The 19,615-nt window shown below is 42.4% G+C and overlaps 1 protein-coding gene and 9 non-coding genes across 12 annotated transcripts in view; all 10 read left to right on the top strand.

Annotated features, from left to right (window-relative positions):
- rhbdf1b (rhomboid 5 homolog 1b (Drosophila)) overlaps positions 1-19,615 on the top strand; it is a 39,213-nt gene that overhangs the window by 7,558 nt on the left and 12,040 nt on the right. For all 3 annotated transcript variants that reach the window (XM_054598587.1, XM_054598588.1, XM_054598589.1), the window contains exons 2-3: positions 16,979-17,124; positions 17,246-17,379. In XM_054598587.1, coding sequence (XP_054454562.1) covers positions 17,008-17,124; positions 17,246-17,379 — 251 coding nt within the window. In that variant the 5' untranslated portion in view covers positions 16,979-17,007. The remainder of the gene's footprint in view (positions 1-16,978; positions 17,125-17,245; positions 17,380-19,615) is intronic.
- On the top strand, positions 8,028-8,121 carry trnai-uau (transfer RNA isoleucine (anticodon UAU)). The gene is made up of 2 exons: positions 8,028-8,065; positions 8,086-8,121. It is a non-coding gene; the product is annotated as a tRNA-Ile (tRNA).
- trnai-uau (transfer RNA isoleucine (anticodon UAU)) lies at positions 8,904-8,997 on the top strand. Its single transcript has 2 exons — positions 8,904-8,941; positions 8,962-8,997. It is a non-coding gene; the product is annotated as a tRNA-Ile (tRNA).
- On the top strand, positions 9,459-9,552 carry trnai-uau (transfer RNA isoleucine (anticodon UAU)). Its single transcript has 2 exons — positions 9,459-9,496; positions 9,517-9,552. It is a non-coding gene; the product is annotated as a tRNA-Ile (tRNA).
- trnai-uau (transfer RNA isoleucine (anticodon UAU)) lies at positions 10,373-10,466 on the top strand. The gene is made up of 2 exons: positions 10,373-10,410; positions 10,431-10,466. It is a non-coding gene; the product is annotated as a tRNA-Ile (tRNA).
- Positions 10,928-11,021, top strand: trnai-uau (transfer RNA isoleucine (anticodon UAU)). Its single transcript has 2 exons — positions 10,928-10,965; positions 10,986-11,021. It is a non-coding gene; the product is annotated as a tRNA-Ile (tRNA).
- Positions 12,672-12,765, top strand: trnai-uau (transfer RNA isoleucine (anticodon UAU)). The gene is made up of 2 exons: positions 12,672-12,709; positions 12,730-12,765. It is a non-coding gene; the product is annotated as a tRNA-Ile (tRNA).
- Positions 13,822-13,915, top strand: trnai-uau (transfer RNA isoleucine (anticodon UAU)). Its single transcript has 2 exons — positions 13,822-13,859; positions 13,880-13,915. It is a non-coding gene; the product is annotated as a tRNA-Ile (tRNA).
- trnai-uau (transfer RNA isoleucine (anticodon UAU)) lies at positions 15,772-15,861 on the top strand. Its single transcript is given in 2 exon segments — positions 15,772-15,809; positions 15,826-15,861. It is a non-coding gene; the product is annotated as a tRNA-Ile (tRNA).
- On the top strand, positions 16,316-16,409 carry trnai-uau (transfer RNA isoleucine (anticodon UAU)). Its single transcript has 2 exons — positions 16,316-16,353; positions 16,374-16,409. It is a non-coding gene; the product is annotated as a tRNA-Ile (tRNA).

Raw genomic sequence — 19,615 nt, 5'->3', positions numbered from 1 at the left:
TGCCTTTTCTTGGATGTTTGTAGTTCTTGGCAGAGCAGCCAGACAGAAGGTCGTACATGGAGTTCAGCAGCGATGCACTCTTCATTTAAGAGCACTGGTGTGTCTCTTGCAGCGTTCTGTATGATTGATGGGTGAGTGCTGCATCCCAGTTGTAGAAGTGTATGCATACTCTGAGAGGTCCATTAAATGTGCCATATTACACACAGTCTCTAGTGTCTTTCAGTTTGCAGCTATAATCTAATCTTTAAGGCCTGGTTAGTCCCCACAGGGCACTTTGGCCTCAATTACTCGACCACATAGGAAGGAAGAAAGAACAAAATGCTTTAATGCTAATGCCAAATGAAGTAAGTAAGTACCCAAATGCTAATATTTAAAAAAAAGACACATTCATGTTTACTCAAGGCAATATCCTATTGTAGAAGCAGAAAAAATTGAATTTGCTTTATTATAAAGAATCAGCAGGGCAATATATCAATACTATATATATATTGATATATGTAAAGTGTTGACTGTAAAGGCTGCATAACAGTAAAGTGATGCAATTTTCTGAACTTACCAGACTGTTCTAGCTGTTCTTTTATTTGGCTTCCCCCACTTAGTCATCATATCATCATTATAAATGATTATTTATCGTATATCTCACTGTGTAAATATTTTGTGAATGAAACAATAGTCACCGCCAGGATATATTTAATTTTCTCCATATTGCTCAGCCCTACTGTGAAGTAAAAATATCTTATATATGAGCCAACTTTTACTCTTTTACGTGTATTCGGTTAATGCTGTGTCAGCACAAGGTGTGGCATGCTCGTTAAGGCCATTGTTGTTTGGATTGACTCAGGAAATGGGTGTGCAAAAGAAGAAAAAAAAAAAAGGGAAAAAGTTATCATCCCTCATATCAATCACACCATCCTGCAGCCTGTGGCGGCTTCTGTCACCAGTTTCTACTTTGTAAGAGACTCGACTACAGGAAGAGAGCCAGACTTCCTCACCGCAGAGAAAACTTCTCCATCCTTTCAAGTCTTATACCTGGAACAGTAGCTGAGAAACCGTCATACTCTCTCTAGTGGCATGTTTGGCAGTCAAATGAAGCCATGAGGAGGTGTTGAAACAGTTGGAGGGATGAATAGCAATGCTGGATTTTTCATTTGGGTAAGGTTTTGTATTTCCTTGCAGTTGCCAGGGATTATTTACTGTTTAAAGATGCTATACTTAATATTCAGAGCATATCTTTTGCCTCCACACCGTTATCAACTTGACGCAGGTGAGCCAGCGTCTTGCAGCTAACGGTGCTAACAGTGCAAATAACGTCAACGGTGCTGACAGAGCTAGCAGTGTTAAGCTGGGAGGAAACGTTTTCACATTCTCAAGAGTAATGTGACAGTCGCATAAAGTGACGGACCCTCAGATATTTTTGACTAGATGGATGGATGGATGGATGGATGGATGGATGGATGGATGGATGGATGGATGGATGGATAGATAGATAGATAGATAGATAGATAGATAGATAGATAGATAGATAGATAGATAGATAGATAGATAGATAGATAGATAGATAGATAGATAGATAGATAGATAGATAGATAGATAGATAGATAGATAGATAGATAGGTTTTAAGGCCCGTAACTTCAGTCATCACCATCGTTTTAAAATGTGTCTCTTGCACATTCATCTTTCTTTTCCCTCCACACGGTATCATGCTGTTTATTCTCTGCTTGGGCTGCAATAGATTTCCTTTTTTCTTTTTTTTCTCGTTGACCTGCTTTTTCCTCTTTTCTCCTACCTCCTTTTATATTCTCCCAACACGACATAAAAGTTTCTCTGCTTTTTCCATCCGTCTCCATCTGTTGCTGTACTTTCCTCTTCCCTCTGCAATGATACATTTCAGGTCAATCTGCAAACAACATGCACCGTGGGGCGAGTGGTCACAGCTTTATAGTCGCGTTAACACTGGTAGAACATTTACAACCATAACGAATGCTTACGGAACTTTAGAAACCTGTTTTTAAATGTCACCAGGGTTGGCTGTCAACATTTTGATGTTTTACAAAAGCCAACCACAATAACCTTGAGGTGTTTTTTTTATATCATGCCCTGCAAAGATCATACCACTTTCTTTTTCTAGTCTTCCTGTGCAGGCTGCTTTGGAAGACGTGTGGGTGTGAGATGAAGTGCAGTGGGTCGTGGTTTGAATATTATCAGATTTAATAGCAGCTTTCCCACAGGCCACAAGCCAATCTAGGGTAAAGGAAACACATGATAGCAGTAGCCTATGCCGGTCCTTTTTATCATCTTTGAATTATTTTAATTGGAGACATTTCTCACAGAGAGAATGATCTGAGACTTTTTCGATGATTCAAAAAGGTGAAGACCAAGAAGTGAATGGAGTGAAATGGGATGCAAGTTACTTTACAGGACTGTGAGGTATGTCCTACCCACAGTGGAGCCACACAGTGGGGCTGGTTAGACAAAGGTTGCAGAACGGCCGCAGATCTAATATTTGTGCATATGAATTGTAGTACTTTGATAATAAAGAAAAGATAGCAACTTGCACAAATTACTCATCTTTCCAGAGACTGAAACGAAGTGCCACACGCTGTCCAATAGCGGCAATAGTTGTAGCATATTTTTGTTAGTTTGGTAACGCTTCGATGTAGCATTTAAACATCGATAAACAATTACATAAAATGTTAGCGTCAATGAGAAGACTTGGAGCTCCTGCAACGCCACCAGATTGCATTTGAATGTTTACTGTTTTATGGCACAGCAGTCGATTGCTTCACACAACAGGGTGAGGGCACTGATTTTCTCCAAATGGGAATTTGAAGCTTCTGAGATTTTCTCTCAATAGCAGATGGTTTAAGGATTGAAAGGCAGATGAAAAAAACAAAACACTTGAACGAGAAAACCAAGTGTCACGAGGGAGCGCCAAATGCACACAAAGCTTCAAAGGCCTTTTTGTGAAGGAACCTGAGAGGGGTCTTAATTTTAAGAATCAAAAGCAGTGACAAAGAAACTGGCTTGTGCAAAATACTATATATTTGTTTTCTGCATTCATTATACCTTGGTTTCACTTTTTGTTGGTATGTTTCAGAGAATGTTACATACAGAGTAGCTCTAAGTAGCTGCTTCCTGTGCGCGTGGCTTTATAGTATGTGCTTGTAAATCGGTGGGACATGTGAAGTGAGTTGAGGCATAGCGGCACAGCTGCTGATTGACTAATGAACTGCTCACCCTCACTCTTAATCTGAGCTAACGAAATTGAAAGACAGACACCACTTTAGACAGATGGCTTCAACTCATCAAGATCCTCGGTGTGAGGCCGTCAAAAATCTCTCAAACTGCAGTTTTGTGTTAGCATTTTGAATCAGGAACCAGTGTCGTATCAGGTATCTTCCTAAGAAGGAATTTGCCTTTCTGTTATGATCACAGGAAAAAGTTGGTATATGATAAAAAAAATTATGATATTTTGAAGTCACGAAAGCCTCAAGACGCCAAGAAGTCAGGGTTGAAGTTGGATGAAATACTGGTCGGGTATAAATGCTCTTCTGTTTTCTCTGTAGATGACATTTATCATTTATTGTTTTGCTCTCCAAGATGACGATTGCCACAACAGACATATTGCTCTGTTGTGGGAGAGGTTTGATCATTTATGAGTGTTTATTTGTACAGATCACACACACACACACACACACACACACACACACACACACACACACACACACACACACACACACACACACACACACACACACACACACACACACACACACACAAACACACACGTCATACTACAGCAGAACTATGCAAACAGAAAGCAAATTCAATATTGTGTTATGACTGTAACATCTGGCGCAGATGAGAGCCCAGAGCATACGTGGTCCTATTGGGGGGGGAGGGGGGGTTGGAGGGTACAGAACACGGCATAACTCACTGTTAATCTATGTGACCTACTCGTGCTTTGTTACATCACAGCAAACAGGATCATGGAGAAAAACAAATGCGGATGTACAGTTTTTTTAGAATCTTCCAGCTGCAGGATTTGGCTGGGAACTGTAGAACAGATTAATTCATAATATTCCCTGAATCAAATCTTTTGATTTATTTATTTTTTGAGTCTCTGGTGTAAAGCATTGGTCGCCTCTCTGCCCACAGGAGGTACTGAATTCAAATTCAAGAGGAAAATACAAACTATTCCCAACATCACATATTTGTTTGCCTTTTTATACTAGTGCATAGCATTACAGGCCACAATAGCATGCTACATGAAGGGTGCTTAACAATGTGAAGTTCAAGATTTCAGCTTTCACCTGGAGCACGCCATTTTTTTGAGGCTGCCGTTGGTCAGTTCCCATGACCACAACTTCAGAAAGCACCATCCTGAAAAAACTGCATTAACCCCCTAAGTCAGAATGGACCCAGTGGTGTTGTTGTGCAGGTTATAGTGGCAGTTAGAGCAGAGCAACGCCAGCGTGATGAAGTTCAAACTACCTGAGCGTTACTCTGCTGCTCAGTCCCCAAACAATTAACTTGGAAGTGCTCTGGTAATTGCCAGTTTTACAGCACCTTCCTCTTGGAGAGCAACAACAACAACAAAAAAAGGACACGACTCTTCCCCCACTGCACCATTCACCTGCCAAATATCAATAAATAAAAGTTTGGACCTTTTAAACAGAGCCTACACAAATGAAGCCAGAGTAGCCAGGGTTATTGTGATTTATTCTGGCTCATAAAGTGCCAAAATTGCCTTTTCAGTCATGAACAGATTTTGGTAGCTGTTGTTACTTGATGCAAATTTGCAATTGAGAATCCACTAAATAGCTTCAGACAGAGCAACCTGTAAAAGCTGCAGTGTCCCAAGCTGCAGCCAACCAAAAAAAAAAAAAAAAAAAAAAGGTTTGTCAAACCATAATTCTGGCAGTACATTCAAAGTAAAAATCAGCATATATGAAGAAATGAAAGTCAGACAAGAAGAAGAGAAAAAGAGGGGGGAGGGGGAGAGCTTCAGAGAATGAGAGGAGACAGAGCAGGGATTACGTTTTGGACTGCTTAACAGAAAGATCCATTCATCCATCTGCTGAATATTAAAGCGTATTGACGTTGCAGTCGCAGTGAGTTTCCATGCCACAGTGACTCTGGGCCTCACCATCAAAGACCAGAACCAGGGAGTGTGAATCGGTGTCGGGACAAGTCTTGCTCGAGTGCCAAGGGGTTGCCTCCGTTTCAATCTGTCTCGGCATGTCAGGAAATGTCCCCCCAAATGTAAAAAAAAAAAGGATCCAATTACGCCGCTGTTCTGCTACAGTTCCCTTAAGGCACATGAGGCTGCAGCGCTGCACACAAGTTCATTTCATGTGATACTTCTCAAAAGGTAACAGCCATCAATTGACATTATTGGTGGTGTGATTTGCAAATCCTTGTGTTGTAAATCTCAAAGCAGAATAAAAAAACCTGACATTGTTTAGGAGTTAAACCTCAGCAGTTGACTTTTGTGTATTTACTTTCACTTCTTCCACTTTGAAGATGAGTAACTTCCTGCCGGCTGCCGATGACACCTTCGAAGCGATATCGCCGTCCAATCAGGCAGCGGTATGAGCCTCTGTGGCCTGACAGCAGGACCGATGTCATGTGGTGTACAGCGCAGGGATTACAGCCCCTAATCTGCTTGTCAGGAAAACCCAACTAGAGAAAAAAAATAAAGAAGAGATCATGTAGTGGATGTAGGATGTTGGAAACGAGATGAGAAAGTTATGGCATCTCTTATTAAGCCGTATGGAGAATTGCAAAAAACGGACGTGTGACGCTGAAGCGAAGGCTGTCAAATGAGTGTTTACTGTACAGACTGTGTGCATGTGAGCGTGTGCATCATTCATTTATTTTGTAAGTACATTGGAGTGTGTGCTGCTGTCAGTGTGCACATCAACACACACTGAGTATCGCCACCGCAGAGTAAGCAAAGGATGTGGTTATGGATTGTTCCTGCAGAAGGTTTCTATTTGCAGGGGTGTGTTTATCCTTAACGGTCAGTCAGAGAACAAACTGGCTTCCACATGTGACCACAGAGACCAAAACACACACTGACAGGGGCAGCTGAGAGGCCAAAAGGAATCAAAGTCACTCTGTGCCTTTCGTGTCAGTCAATGTGTATGTATAAATACTATATATATATATGTATATATTTATATAACATGTCTGCTAAAAATGACAATTGAGGAGGATCATTCATCATTTTTCTATTCACAACGTATTTGTTTCGTCAGGGCTCAGAATTTAAAGCTACTACGCATATTTCTTTTTAGGTATAATGTTTACCATGTTCACTATCTTAGTTTAGCGTGTTAGCATGCTAAGATTTGATAATTAGCCCTAAACTAAAGTACAGCTGATGGGAATGTCATTTGAGTTTTACGCTTATTTTGTCGTAAACCAAAGTGCAAGTACGACAATGATGTTTGTGCTAGAGGAAAAAGTTAAGGGATCACCAAAATCATTAGGATTCATTCATTAGGAGAATAAAGTGATCCAGTATGAAACTCTACATCTAACTTCACAGAGTCCAATCCATTGTAGGAGATAGAAAAACTAAAATCCACCCCCCACCAGTAACCTCAGTAGATCAGTATGTAATGAACAAGCCATGATGTGTCTGACAGCTTTGTTGAGCTGGGTGGAAACACATGCTCTGCTTGTGCTCCTGCTGTGCGCTTACTGCTTTCATCTATAGCTGAGTAATCACACTCTTTATTTGCCCAAACACCCACATTCTACTGAGAGCTACAAGTTCACACCTGTTCTGTCGGCATTGCTGCACAGCTTCCTGGGAAATGTAGGCGTTACACAAGAAAAGAGATTGATATAATTTGGTGCAAAATAAGCACCATGGATGTAGTGCCACTGTGATTTTGTGTTTGCGTGCGTGTCGACATTTGGAAGCACAACCCGTTCTGTCCGTATCGAGAAGTCGTCCAGCTGCCTGTGTTGAATATCTTTTATCTTTTGATAGACTCGGCCGATGCCAGATGTTTGAGTATCGGCTCCGTTAGTTTGACGGAGGAAATTATTGTTCAGCCGATGGCTTTATGGAAATAGAGGGGGGAGCCTGTAATTTCACCCACAGCAATGAAAGACAGACTGATTCACAACGGAGATCTTACAGGAGCTACATTACGTCTCACCAGAGCCCCATGCAGATGTCCTATTATCCAGTAATAGACCCTCCACTCCTGCTCAATCACTTCCCCTTGGACCATGCGCTATAACCAGACTAGAGAAATACACATTTTTTCTTACTGAGTGCTATTGTGCCTACAGAATGTTGCACCAGTGACACAGTGAGCAGCAGGAAGGTGCTGAGGTTTCCAGTTAGTGCTTCTCCTGACCAGCTCAGCAGCTTCATAATGCATAACCCCAGGGGAAAATAAGAAATGATTATTGTTTGTGTTTGCACTTCATATTAAAAGTTGCAACTGCAAAAAGCCTCATTTGCATCGGTCTGCTCACTAGCTTTAATAGAGATGGAGAGATGTCTCGTTTAGACTTATACCACTGAAACGGTTAACCAGGAAAACCCCTTTCTCTCTCCAAATGCCTTCTTTTACCCATAAACCCATTAACCAGGAAAACAACAGGATGAGTGGAGGCTTTGGCTTACTATTCTGTGGCTTTCACTGTTTGTGTAGCTCGTTCGAAAGTCTGTTCTGTCTATCTCTATCCCGTTCATTGAGGCCCTATATGTGTATGAGTGTAAAAGACAGGCCTGCCTTTGAGAATGCTGACGCCATCTTGTGGTGCTGAAGCTGCACTTCAGACCTTCCAAACCAATACTCAACCACCTTCATCAAAGAGACTCCAGTGGCGCAATTGGTCAATGCCTGCAGCACCTCAGGAGCACCTCACACCATGCCGCCTTCAACTACAGTCAGGCTCATGGTCAAGGGGGACGGGATAGAGTTAGTGTAAGGTGGGCGTAGCATGAGGAGCTACAAGCCGCACTTTGTCTCTACTCACGATACTCAGCACAGAGGCTCCAGTGGCGCAATAGGTCAGCGCGCGGTACTTATAAGACAGTAACCTGCAGAGTGATGCCGAGGTTGTGAGTTCAAGCCTCACCTGGAGCACAGAAGTTTTAACCTGGACTCTCAGTCACAGAAGAAATTCCAACATAATGACATTATACATTATTAAATAGCGTGTCATTGTGGAAGAAAACCAAAACAGATGTCAGTCCACATGTGATGGCCATTACAGTAATTGTTCCCACCTTCATTAATAAATTAAATGAAGCTTTATATTATAAGCTATATATAGTATCAGCATTATGTAAGTTACATTATGTGCGTTGTGAAATGACCTTTGCTTGGCCGAAGTCTCCCATTAGGGTCTAGATTTACTAAAGCCTGACTACAGACCAGAGAGGAGATGCAGAAGTCGGGGTTTTCTCTCAGACCACTTGAATTACAACACGCTGGAAGGTTATTATGGAATTTTTGCCAAGTGAGGGCGATTACAAATGGCCTACCAAAGCTTTAATACCAGTACGTGAGGAGCTGTTCACTGCATGATAAAATGCCATTGTTCCTACAGAATGTGGCACCAGTGACACAGTGATTCACCTGACCAGCTCAGCAGCTTCACAATGCCTAACCCCAGGGGAAAATGCCTAATTTGCATCAGTCTGCTCACTAGCTTTAATAGAGATGGAGAGATGTCTCGTTTCTACTTCCACTGAAAGGGTTAAACAGGAAAACCCCTTTCTCTCTCCAAATGCCTTCTTTTACCCATAAACCCATCAGCCGTAAGGCGTAGGGTCAAGGTGACGGGATAGAGTTAGTGTAAGGTGGGCATAGCATGAGGTGCTATAAGCCACACTTTGGCTCCTCCCCCAAATCTTCCTGTCCAGGCTCCAGTGGCGCAATCGGTCAGCGCGCGGTACTTATAAGACAGTAACCTGCAGAGTGATGCCGAGGTTGTGAGTTCGAGCCTCACCTGGAGCACAGAAGTTTTAACCTGGACAGTCAAATGAGAAATTCTAACATGATGACATTATACATTATTAAATAGCATTCATGTCATTGTTGAGGAAAACCAAACAAATGTCAGTTTATTTAAGGGAGAAATGCTGTAGTCATGGATATGGATGTGATTGAGTAATAGCATCCCTTTCTGTTCCGTCTGGCATATGTGTGTATCTCAGTACAAGAATAGAGCCTTTTTCTATGAGTATGCCATCTTGTGCTGTTAAAAGATGCACTACTGTCCTTCCAACAAACACTACTAGATCGTCCAATTAGGTCCAGCTGTGGCCTGCAGCAGCTCAGGAGCAGCTCACACCATGCCGCCTTCAACTACAGTCAGGCGTAGGGTCAAGGTGACGGGATAGAGTTAGTGTAAGGTGGGCATAGCATGAGGTGATAGAAGCCACACTTTGGCTCCTCCCCCAAATGTAGCTGTACTGGCTCCAGTGGCGCAATCGGTCAGCGCGCGGTACTTATAAGACAGTAACCTGCAGAGTGATGCCGAGGTTGTGAGTTCAAGCCTCACCTGGAGCACAGAAGTTTTAACCTGGACTGTCAGTCACAGAAGAAATTCCAACATAATGACATTCTACATTATTAAATAGCATTCAGTTTTGGTCATTGTTGAGGAAACCAAACACATGTCATGCCCCATACTCTCATTGTTCCCACATTCATTAATAAATTATTTTAAGATTAATATTAAAAGCTATATATAGTATCACCATTATGTAAGCTACATTATGTGCAGTGTGACCTGTGCTTGGACAAAGTCTCCCATTAGGGTCTAGATTTACTAAAGCCTGACTACAAACCAGAGAGGAGGTGCAGAAGTCAGCGTTTTCTCTCAGACCACTTGAATAACAACACGCTGGAAGGTTATTATGGAATTTTTGCCCAATGAGGGTGATTACAAATGGCCTACCAAAGCTTTAATACCAGTATTGTTCCTAGGAGAATGTGGCACCAGTGACAAAATGAGCATTGTTCCAGGAAGGTGCTGGCACCAGTGACACAGTGATTCACCTGACCAGCTCAGCAGCTTCATAATGCCTAACCCCAGGGGAAAATAAATGATTATTGTTTGTGTTTGCACTTCATATTAAAATGCCTGCAAAAATTTGCATCAGTCTGCTCACTAGTTTTAATAGAGATGGAGAGATGTCTCGTTTCTACTTCCACTGAAAGGGTTAATCAGGAAAACCCCTTTCACTCTTCAATTTCCTTCTTTTACCCATAAACCCATCAGCCGTAAGCGTAGGGTCAAGGTGACGGGATAGAGTTAGTGTAAGGTGGGCATAGCATGAGGTGCTATAAGCCACACTTTGGCTCCCCCCCAAATCTTCCTGTACAGGCTCCAGTGGCGCAATCGGTCAGCGCGCGGTACTTATAAGACAGTAACCTGCAGAGTGATGCCGAGGTTGTGAGTTCGAGCCTCACCTGGAGCACAGAAGTTTTAACCTGGACAGTCAAATGAGAAATTCTAACATGATGACATTATACATTATTAAATAGCATTCATGTCATTGTTGAGGAAAACCAAACAAATGTAAGTTTATTTAAGGGAGAAATGCTGTAGTCATGGATATGGATGTGATTGAGTAATAGCATCCCTTTCTGTTCCGTCTGGCATATGTGTGTATCTCAGTACAAGAATAGAGCCTTTTTCTATGAGTATGCCATCTTGTGCTGTTAAAAGATGCACTACTGTCCTTCCAACAAACACTACTAGATCGTCCAATTAGGTCCAGCTGTGGCCTGCAGCAGCTCAGGAGCAGCTCACACCATGCCGCCTTCAACTACAGTCAGAAGTACGGTCAAGTTGACGGGATAGAGTTAGTGTAAGGTGGGCATAGCATGAGGTGCTATAAGCCACACTTTGGCTCCTCCCCCAAACCTCCCTGCACAGGCTCCAGTGGCGCAATCGGTCAGCGCGCGGTACTTATAAGACAGTAACCTGCAGAGTGATGCCGAGGTTGTGAGTTCGAGCCTCACCTGGAGCACAGAAGTTTTAACCTGGACTGTCAGTAACAGGAGAAATTCTAACATAATGACATTCTACATTATTAAATAGCATTCAGTTTTGGTCATTGTTGAGGACAACCAAACACATGTGATGCCCCATACTCTCATTGTTCCCACATTCATTAATAAATTAATTTAAGATTAATAATAAAAGCTATATATAGTATCACCATTATGTAAGCTACATTATGTGCAGTGTGACCTGTGCTTGGACAAAGTCTCCCATTAGGGTCTAGATTTACTAAAGCCTGACCACAAACCAGAGAGGAGATGCAGAAGTCAGCGTTTTCTCTCAGACCACTTGAATAACAACACGCTGGAAGGTTATTATGGAATTTTTGCCGAATGAGGGTGATTACAAATGGCCTACCCCAGCTTTAATACCAGTATTGTTCCTACAGAATGTTGCACCAGTGACACAGTGAGCAGCAGGAAGGTCCTGAGGTTTTGAGTTAGTGCTTCACCTGACCAGCTCAGCAGCTTCATAATGCATAACCCCAGGGGAAAATAAATGATTATTGTTTGTGTTTGCACTTCATATTAAAAGTTGCAACTGCAAAATGCCTGATTTGCATCAGTCTGCTCACTAGTTTTAATAGAGATGGAGAGATGTCTCGTTTCTACTTCCACTGAAAGGGTTAATCAGGAAAACCCCTTTCTCTCTCCAAATGCCTTCTTTTACCCATAAACCCATTAACCAGGAAACAACAGAATGAGTGGAGGCTCTGGCTTACTATTCTGTGGCTTTCCCTCTGTTTGTGTAGCTCACTTGTGCGAACTATCCGTCTCTCTCTGTCCGCTGCACTCAGACCACTTGTACTTGCATGTAAAGTCTGTTTAAAAAGCATGTGAGCAGACTCATCAGCCAACAACGGCATCTCTCTCTCTGTTAATTGAGGGCCATGGTGTGTGTGTGTCTGTCAGAGTGTAAGAAAAAAGCCCTGCCTTTTAGAATCCTGATGCCATCTTGTGGTGATGAAGCAGCATTTTTGCCCTGTATTATGGCCAATCAAGGCTCCAGTGGCGCAATCGGTCAGCGCGCGGTACTTATAAGACAGTAGCCGAGTAATGTTCAAGTGCAAGCCTCTCTTGGAGCTTTGAAGTTTTCACCTGGACTGTCAGTCACAGTAGAAAGTATATCATGTGCTAGAATAGTAGCAATAATTGATCTACTAAAACATAAACGATAAGGGTAAAGCCCCTGGGTGCAGAGTGAACTGATGGGGGGACGGGAAGATCAACAGACACAAATCACCTGTTTATTTAATGGAGTAAGATGCTAGTACGTCATGTCAGGGTTAAGATTTACTAAAACAAGTCTGGTTTTCTCTCAGACCACTAGAATTACAACACGCCGGAAGGTTATTATGTAATTTTTGCCCAATGGCCTACCCCAGCTTTAATACCAGTAGGTGAGGAGCTGTTGCACTACTGTCCTTCCAACAAACACTACTAGATCGTCCAATTAGGTCCAGCTGTGGCCTGCAGCAGCTCAGGAGCAGCTCACACCACCTTCAACTACAGTCAGAAGTACGGTCAAGGTGACGGGATAGAGTTAGTGTAAGGTGGGCATAGCATGAGTTGCTACATGCCGCACTTTGGCTCCTCCCCCAAACTTCTCCATACAGGCTCCAGTGGCGCAATCGGTCAGCGCGCGGTACTTATAAGACAGTAACCTGCAGAGTGATGCCGAGGTTGTGAGTTCGAGCCTCACCTGGAGCACAGAAGTTTTAACCTGGACTGTCAAATGAGAAATTCTAACATGATGACATTATACATTATTAAATAGCATTCATGTCATTGTTGAGGAAAACCAAACAAATGTCAGTCCACATGTGATGGCCATTACAGTAATTGTTCTCACCTTCATTAATAAATTAATTTAAGATTAATATTAAAAGCTATATATAGTATCACCATTATGTAAGCTACATTATGTGCAGTGTGACCTGTGCTTGGACAAAGTCTCCCATTAGGGTCTAGATTTACTAAAGCCTGACTACAGACCAGAGAGGAGGTGCAGAAGTCGGGGTTTTCTCTCAGACCACTTGAATAACAACACGCTGGAAGGTTATTATGGAATTTTTGCCCAATAAGGGCGATTACAAATGGCCTACCCCAGCTTTAATACCAGTATTGTTCCTACAGAATGTGGCACCAGTGACACAGTGAGCAGCAGGAAGGTGCTGAGGTTTCCAGTTAGTGCTTCACCTGACCAGCTCAGCAGCTTCACAATGCATAACCCCAGGGGGAAATAAATGATTATTGTTTGTGTTTGCACTTCATATTAAAAGTTGCAACTGCAAAATGCCTCATTTGCATCAGTCTGCTCACTAGCTTTAATAGAGATGGAGAGATGTCTCGTTTCTACTTCCACTGAAAGGGTTAATCAGGAAAACCCCTTTCTCTCTCCAAATGCCTTCTTTTACCCATAAACCCATTAACCAGGAAACAACAGAATGAGTGGAGGCTTTGGCTTACTATTCTGTGGCTTTCCCTCTGTTTGTGTAGCTCACTTGTGCGAACTATCCGTCTCTCTCTGTCCGCTGCACTCAGACCACTTGTACTTGCATGTAAAGTCTGTTTAAAAAGCATGTGAGCAGACTCATCAGCCAACAACGGCATCTCTCTCTCTCTGTTCATTGAGGGCCGTGGTGTGTGTGTGTGTCAGTCAGAGTGTAGGAAAAAAGCCCTGCTTTTTAGAATCCTGATGCCATCTTGTGGTGATGAAAGTGCATCTATTCCCTGAATCACTGCCCTGAATTACAGCCAATCAAGGCTCCAGTGGCGCAATCGGTCAGCGCGCGGTACTTATAAGACAGTAGCCAGCAGAGCGATGCCGAGGTTGTGAGTTCGAGCCTCACCTGGAGCACAGAAGTTATGATCTTGGCTCATCTTGACAGGAGATACTCTTTGACACATGCTGATTAACTATGGATTATTTTCATGAATCGGAGCAGGCAGAATTTGTCATTGTTGATGGAGAACAATCAGGTGTTATGCTCTATACATACATAAATTCAACCTGCATTGATATTAAAGTATGGAGTATCTATGGCTACATTGAAAATCTTTGTGAAGACACAGCATCTGGTTTTGCTTGTTGAGCAAAAAAACAGCTGTTGTTCCAAATATTATACTCTGCCTTGTGATGCAGGTTATTTGGAAAAGATGCAAAGAATGGCTGCAGTGGCTTTAAACATTTGGATTAAGCAGTTTGTTTATTCAGGCATTTTGCCTCAACACTGGATCTGTCTGAGCCCCACAACAGGGAGATGTGGATTACTGCTACACAGTCTGTCCGCTGTCTGTAATTACTCAACGAGGCTGGTCAGTTTTTTGGCTTTTGATGGTTGGTCATGTGTCTGCGACCGTATTTTGACTGTGTGCGTTGCTCTACAAACAACTCATCGTAGCTGCTTCATTCTTTTTGGCACGTCAGAGCATCAGTTAGTTTTACCAATCAGGTGTAAATAAAGATATATATTTCATACGTTGTAATGAGTACCTGGTAGACAAGTACGCAGGAGAAGGACGCGGATAAAAGGTAGATAGTGAAGTCCTGCACACTATCAGGGGTTTGTTTTAAGAAGGAATGCTGCAGTCATGGACATTCATTGGGAATTAAACACATAATAAAAATACAAAAAGTATGACATTTGTACAACATCCACAGGTGCAACAACAAAATAAACTGATCAAATAACTGATTAGAGAATCAAAGCTGGTCTATTAAAACATAATTGATGAGGGTTAAGCCCCTGGGTGCATAGTGCACTGATGGGGTGACTAGAGGATCAACAGACACAAATCACCTGGTCCATGGAGTTAAATTAGTAAAGCCGCATGTCAGGGTCAAGATTAAATACAGCGAGTCGGGTCCGTGGAGTTAATTTAGACTACCATGAATTTAAAGTCTCCCATTAGGGTCTAGATTTACTAAAGACTGACAACAGACCCAAGAGGAGGAGCAGAATTCAGGTTTTCTCTCAGACCACTTGAATAACAACACGCTGGAAGGTTATCTTGGAATTTTTTGCCCAATGAGGGTGATTAAAAATGGCCTACCCCAGCTTTAATACCAGTATTGTTCCTACAGTATGTGGCACCAGTGACACAGTGAGCAGCAGGAAGGTGCTGAGGTTTTGAGTTAGTGCTTCACCTGACCAGCTCAGCAGCTTCATAATGCATAACATCAGGAGAAAATAAATGATTATTGTTTGTGTTTGCACTTCATATTAAAAGTTGCTGCTGCAAAATGCCTCATTTGAATTGGCCAGCTCACTAGCTTTAATAGAGATGGAGAGATGTCTCGTTTCTACTTCCACTGAAAGGGTTAATCAGGAAAACCCCTTTCTCTCTCCAATTTCCTTCTTTTACCCATAAACCCATTAACCAGGAAACAACAGGATGAGTGGAGGCTTTGGCTTACTATTCTGTGGCTTTCCCTCTGTTTGTGTAGCTCGTTCGATCTATCAGGCTCTCTCTGTCTGTTAGTAGGTTTCCCGATGCATTTAGGCCACCTATACTTGCATGTAAAGTCTGTTTAAAAAGCATGTGAGCACACTCATTAGCCAATAACAGCATCCCTTTCTGTTCCGTCTCTCTCTCTGTTCATTGAGGGCCGGTGTGTGTGTATGTCTGTCAGAGTGTAAGAAAAAAGCCCCGCCTTTTAGAATCTTGAAGCCATCTTGTGCTGATGAAACTGGATTTATGCCCTAAATCAAGGCTCCAGTGGCGCAATCGGTCAGCGCGCGGTACTTATAAGACAGTAGCCGAGTAATGCCGAGGTTGTGAGTTCAAGCCTCACCTGGAGCACAGAAGTTAAGATCTTTGCTCATCATCACAGGAGATATTCTGTGACGCAAAGATTATTCTACATGAATCAGAGCAGGCATTGTTGATGGAGACCAATCTGGTGTTATTTCAACCTGCATTGATATCAAAGTATGGGGTATCTATTGATAAATATTACATTGAGCATCTCTTTGAGCAGAAAAAACAGCCGTTGTTCAAAATATTAAATCCATATTCTTTTAATTTAGTCAAAGTCCATTCTGCTCAATCCACATCCATCAGCTCAGGCTGTGAAACACCACCTAGACCTGTTCAGTGTCAGTGATGACACTCTGCCTTATGATGCAGGTTATTTTGAGAAGACACAGAGAATGGCGGCAGACCAGTAGACCAGTGGCTTTAAACATTTGGATTAAGCAGTTTGTTTATTCAGGTATTTTGCATCCAAACAGGCCCTGAATTATTGACAATCAAGGCTCCAGTGGCGCAATCGGTCAGCGCGCGGTACTTATATGACAGTAACCTGCAGAGTGATGCCGAGGTTGTGAGTTCAAGCCTCACCTGGAGCACAGATGTTATGATCTTGGCTCATCTTAAATCCAATCTGGTTTTATGCTCTATATATAAATTCAACCCTCATTGATAATAAAGTATGGACAATCTGTGGCAGAATTTTACATTGAGCATCTTTGTGAAGACACAGCATCTGGTTGTTGTTCAAAATATTAAATCCATATTCTTTTGATTGAGCCAAAGCCCATTCTGCTCAATCCACATCCATTAGCTCATGCTGTAAAACACCACCTAGACCTGTTCAGTGTCCGTGGTGACACTCTGCCTTATGATGCAGGTTATTTGGAAAAGATGCAAAGAATGGCTGCAGTGGCTTTAAACATTTGGATTAAGCAGTTTGTTTATTCAGGCATTTTGCTTCAACACTGGATCTGTCTGAGCCCCACAACAGGGAGATGTGGATTACTGCTACACAGTCTGTCCGCTGTCTGTAATTACTCAACAAGGCTGGTCAGTTTTGTGGCTTTTGATGGTTGGAATGCTTTTGCACGTCATGTGTCTGTGACCGTATTTTTAACTGTGTGTGTTGCTCTTCAAACCCAATTATTTTGTTTGTGCTGTCCAGCTGGCAGGCGTAGGGGGCGGCTAGCGAGCATGGATAAACCGGGAAGCAGGAACAGCAGCCTGCAGAGGAAAAAGCCGCCATGGCTCAAACTGGACATTCCCACCATCCGGCTGACACATCCGGACGACACGCCCACGCTCACCCAGGTAAAAAACAAGTCAGAATAGCAGAACTGTATTTAGAGTGGTAGTTTGGACAAGTAGAGGAGACTGCTCAACAAAATTTGGCGTCTAAATTAGAGTTTGTTGTTTGTATTGTGGGTTGCAGCCGGTGAAGAGGCTGCGCAGTGTCAGCATGCCAGGGGAAAACCCTCAGACCTTCATCGCTGCCTTGGAAACTTCAAACAACTACCTCAGACCTCCTCTGCAGAGATTGCCCTCCTTCACACAGTCCATCAAGAGGTTAGAAACACACACACACACACACACACACACACACACACACACACACACACACACACACACACACACACACACACACACACACACACACACACACATACAGAGGCTCTCTCTCTTTCCTCTCTGCTGATTTCTTCCGGCTGCAATTTCTTCTGGCTTCAGCTTGACGTATTCTCTCCTCCCCTCTAAAAAATCTTCAACAAAACTAATTTAAGCTGCAGCCTCCTTTCTGATTTAACACAAATTAATCTTGCTCTCTTTTCTTCTCTCTTTTCCTCCTTTTTCTTCTCTGATTTTACTTTCTTCTTCCTTTATTCTTTGGCTTTTCCCCCCACTGCCTCCCTGACCTCTTCTCTACACGCTGCAATGTGCGTTAAGTGAGAAAAGGGTGCGCTTTGAGCGGGTCAACACGGTTCCCCCAAAGGGCCAGAGGGAGCCCAGGAGGGTGTCAGCCGTCCGGAGGCGGTCCTGCATCCCCAAGATACTGACCCGACGGCGTTCATCTATACCAAAACAGATCATCAGGTACAGGAAAGGTGGAGCAGGGAGGGAGGGAGCTGATAACAGCGGATTAAAGGTGTCCGATTTTGGCACTGAAGTTTCTATTTAAAACAGTATGTTGGAAGGCAATATTGACCAAATGCTGTGAGAAATCTAGAATAGTTTGATTTGATGAAAGGAATGGTGCACTCCTAAATAGTCATCTTAAATTTCAGTATAACCATCATACTGTTTAAATAGGGAGGATGAAAAAATAATATATATAATATTGTTAGAGATATTTTTTAATATAAATGTATTCTGGGCTTTTTCATTTGTGCGGTGATATTGAACATATTTAATTCCAACTTAAAGCGTCTATAAGCAATATTTTTGTATTTTTGTTAAACCATAGATAAAATGGCTTTGTGGAATTTGGAAGTGATTGCTCGTAGTGACTATCCCATCAAAAATGAAAACCCAACTGCGGATACCCTCAGCTCTCTTAGTTTATTTTAGTTTCACTCTCACTGCTTTCATAGTTTGGGTTTAGGCGGCAGGTGACATATATGCTACATGCTCAACACCAGATAGCAGACCGACAAAGTTAGCAACCAGCTGGTGAACATAGTTGAGCATTTAGCAGCTAAAGAGTCAGATGTTTCGCCCAGGAGCTGGTGGAAACCAAAACGGAGCTAAAATGACAGCGAACATTGGACTTAAATTCATCAGGGGTCCAGACACATAACTTCAAATGATTGTGCTCCATATCTGCTCAATGTGCTTAATAGGTATTAGCTTGTTATCAAGTCTGCCATATTACCTTAGAAGGGTATATGTCCGAATAATATTTACAGCTTGTTTTTGACGCCCCCAATTGGCCAAAGAATAAGACAATGAAGCTTTAAAGCAGACCGTATTTGACTAGATATTTCAGAACAAATAAAATAGAGCTTCACTGCAGAAAAATGCATTGTTGAAAATGGACTATCTAATGAAAATCAAGGCAGACTGAGGAACTGCAAATAAACCGAAAAGCATACTGTTTCTCGCACAACGTTTCCCCTTGATATCTTTATTGACTGACTGTTGGGCAAAAGTCCCATTAGCCCATTGCAGTCTCTTTGTGCCACAGATGTGATGCCGCAAACAAAGTCTATGTCACATCAGCTCTAACACACACAGTGTATCAGTACCAGTCCAGGTGGCACACAGGACCACATGGAATGAGGCAAAACAAAATAACACAATTACTCATTCAGAGTATCTACGCGCCTCATGCAGCATGTTGGCCACATCAAAGCGCTAAATTGAATGTAAATGTTTGAACACGGGGGCCATGACTAAAACCTAGAGACACTGTCTTCAAAGGAGTGTCTTAATGTCTTAACTTTATCATGCAAAGGTTTACTAGCCTTGTATGTGTGTGTGGGTGAGACACGGAATTAATGCGTTTGATGTTTATGAGAGAATTAATGGGATTTAGACAAAGTTTACGGGAGGTTAGCTGAGGTACCTCATCCTCAAAAGAGTGCACAAATACCGGATAAATCCTTACTCATCAAACAAAGTGTTGCAAATGTTTGGTTGTAGAGTATCTAGAAGGAAACCCATTTGTTGATATGGCGGCAACAGAAAAAAAGCTCTTTATGAGTCATTTTTTATGTTAGGGAGCCATTTATTTTGACAGATCAGGCCTCAGACTTAATCATGTATCTCAGTCACACCAATGCTCGTGATGATAGGCGTTTAAACT

The sequence above is a fragment of the Anoplopoma fimbria genome, chromosome 5, assembly GCF_027596085.1.
Source record: "Anoplopoma fimbria isolate UVic2021 breed Golden Eagle Sablefish chromosome 5, Afim_UVic_2022, whole genome shotgun sequence".
Lineage (NCBI taxonomy): Eukaryota > Metazoa > Chordata > Actinopteri > Perciformes > Anoplopomatidae > Anoplopoma > Anoplopoma fimbria.
This window is presented reverse-complemented; position numbering and strand designations above follow the sequence as displayed.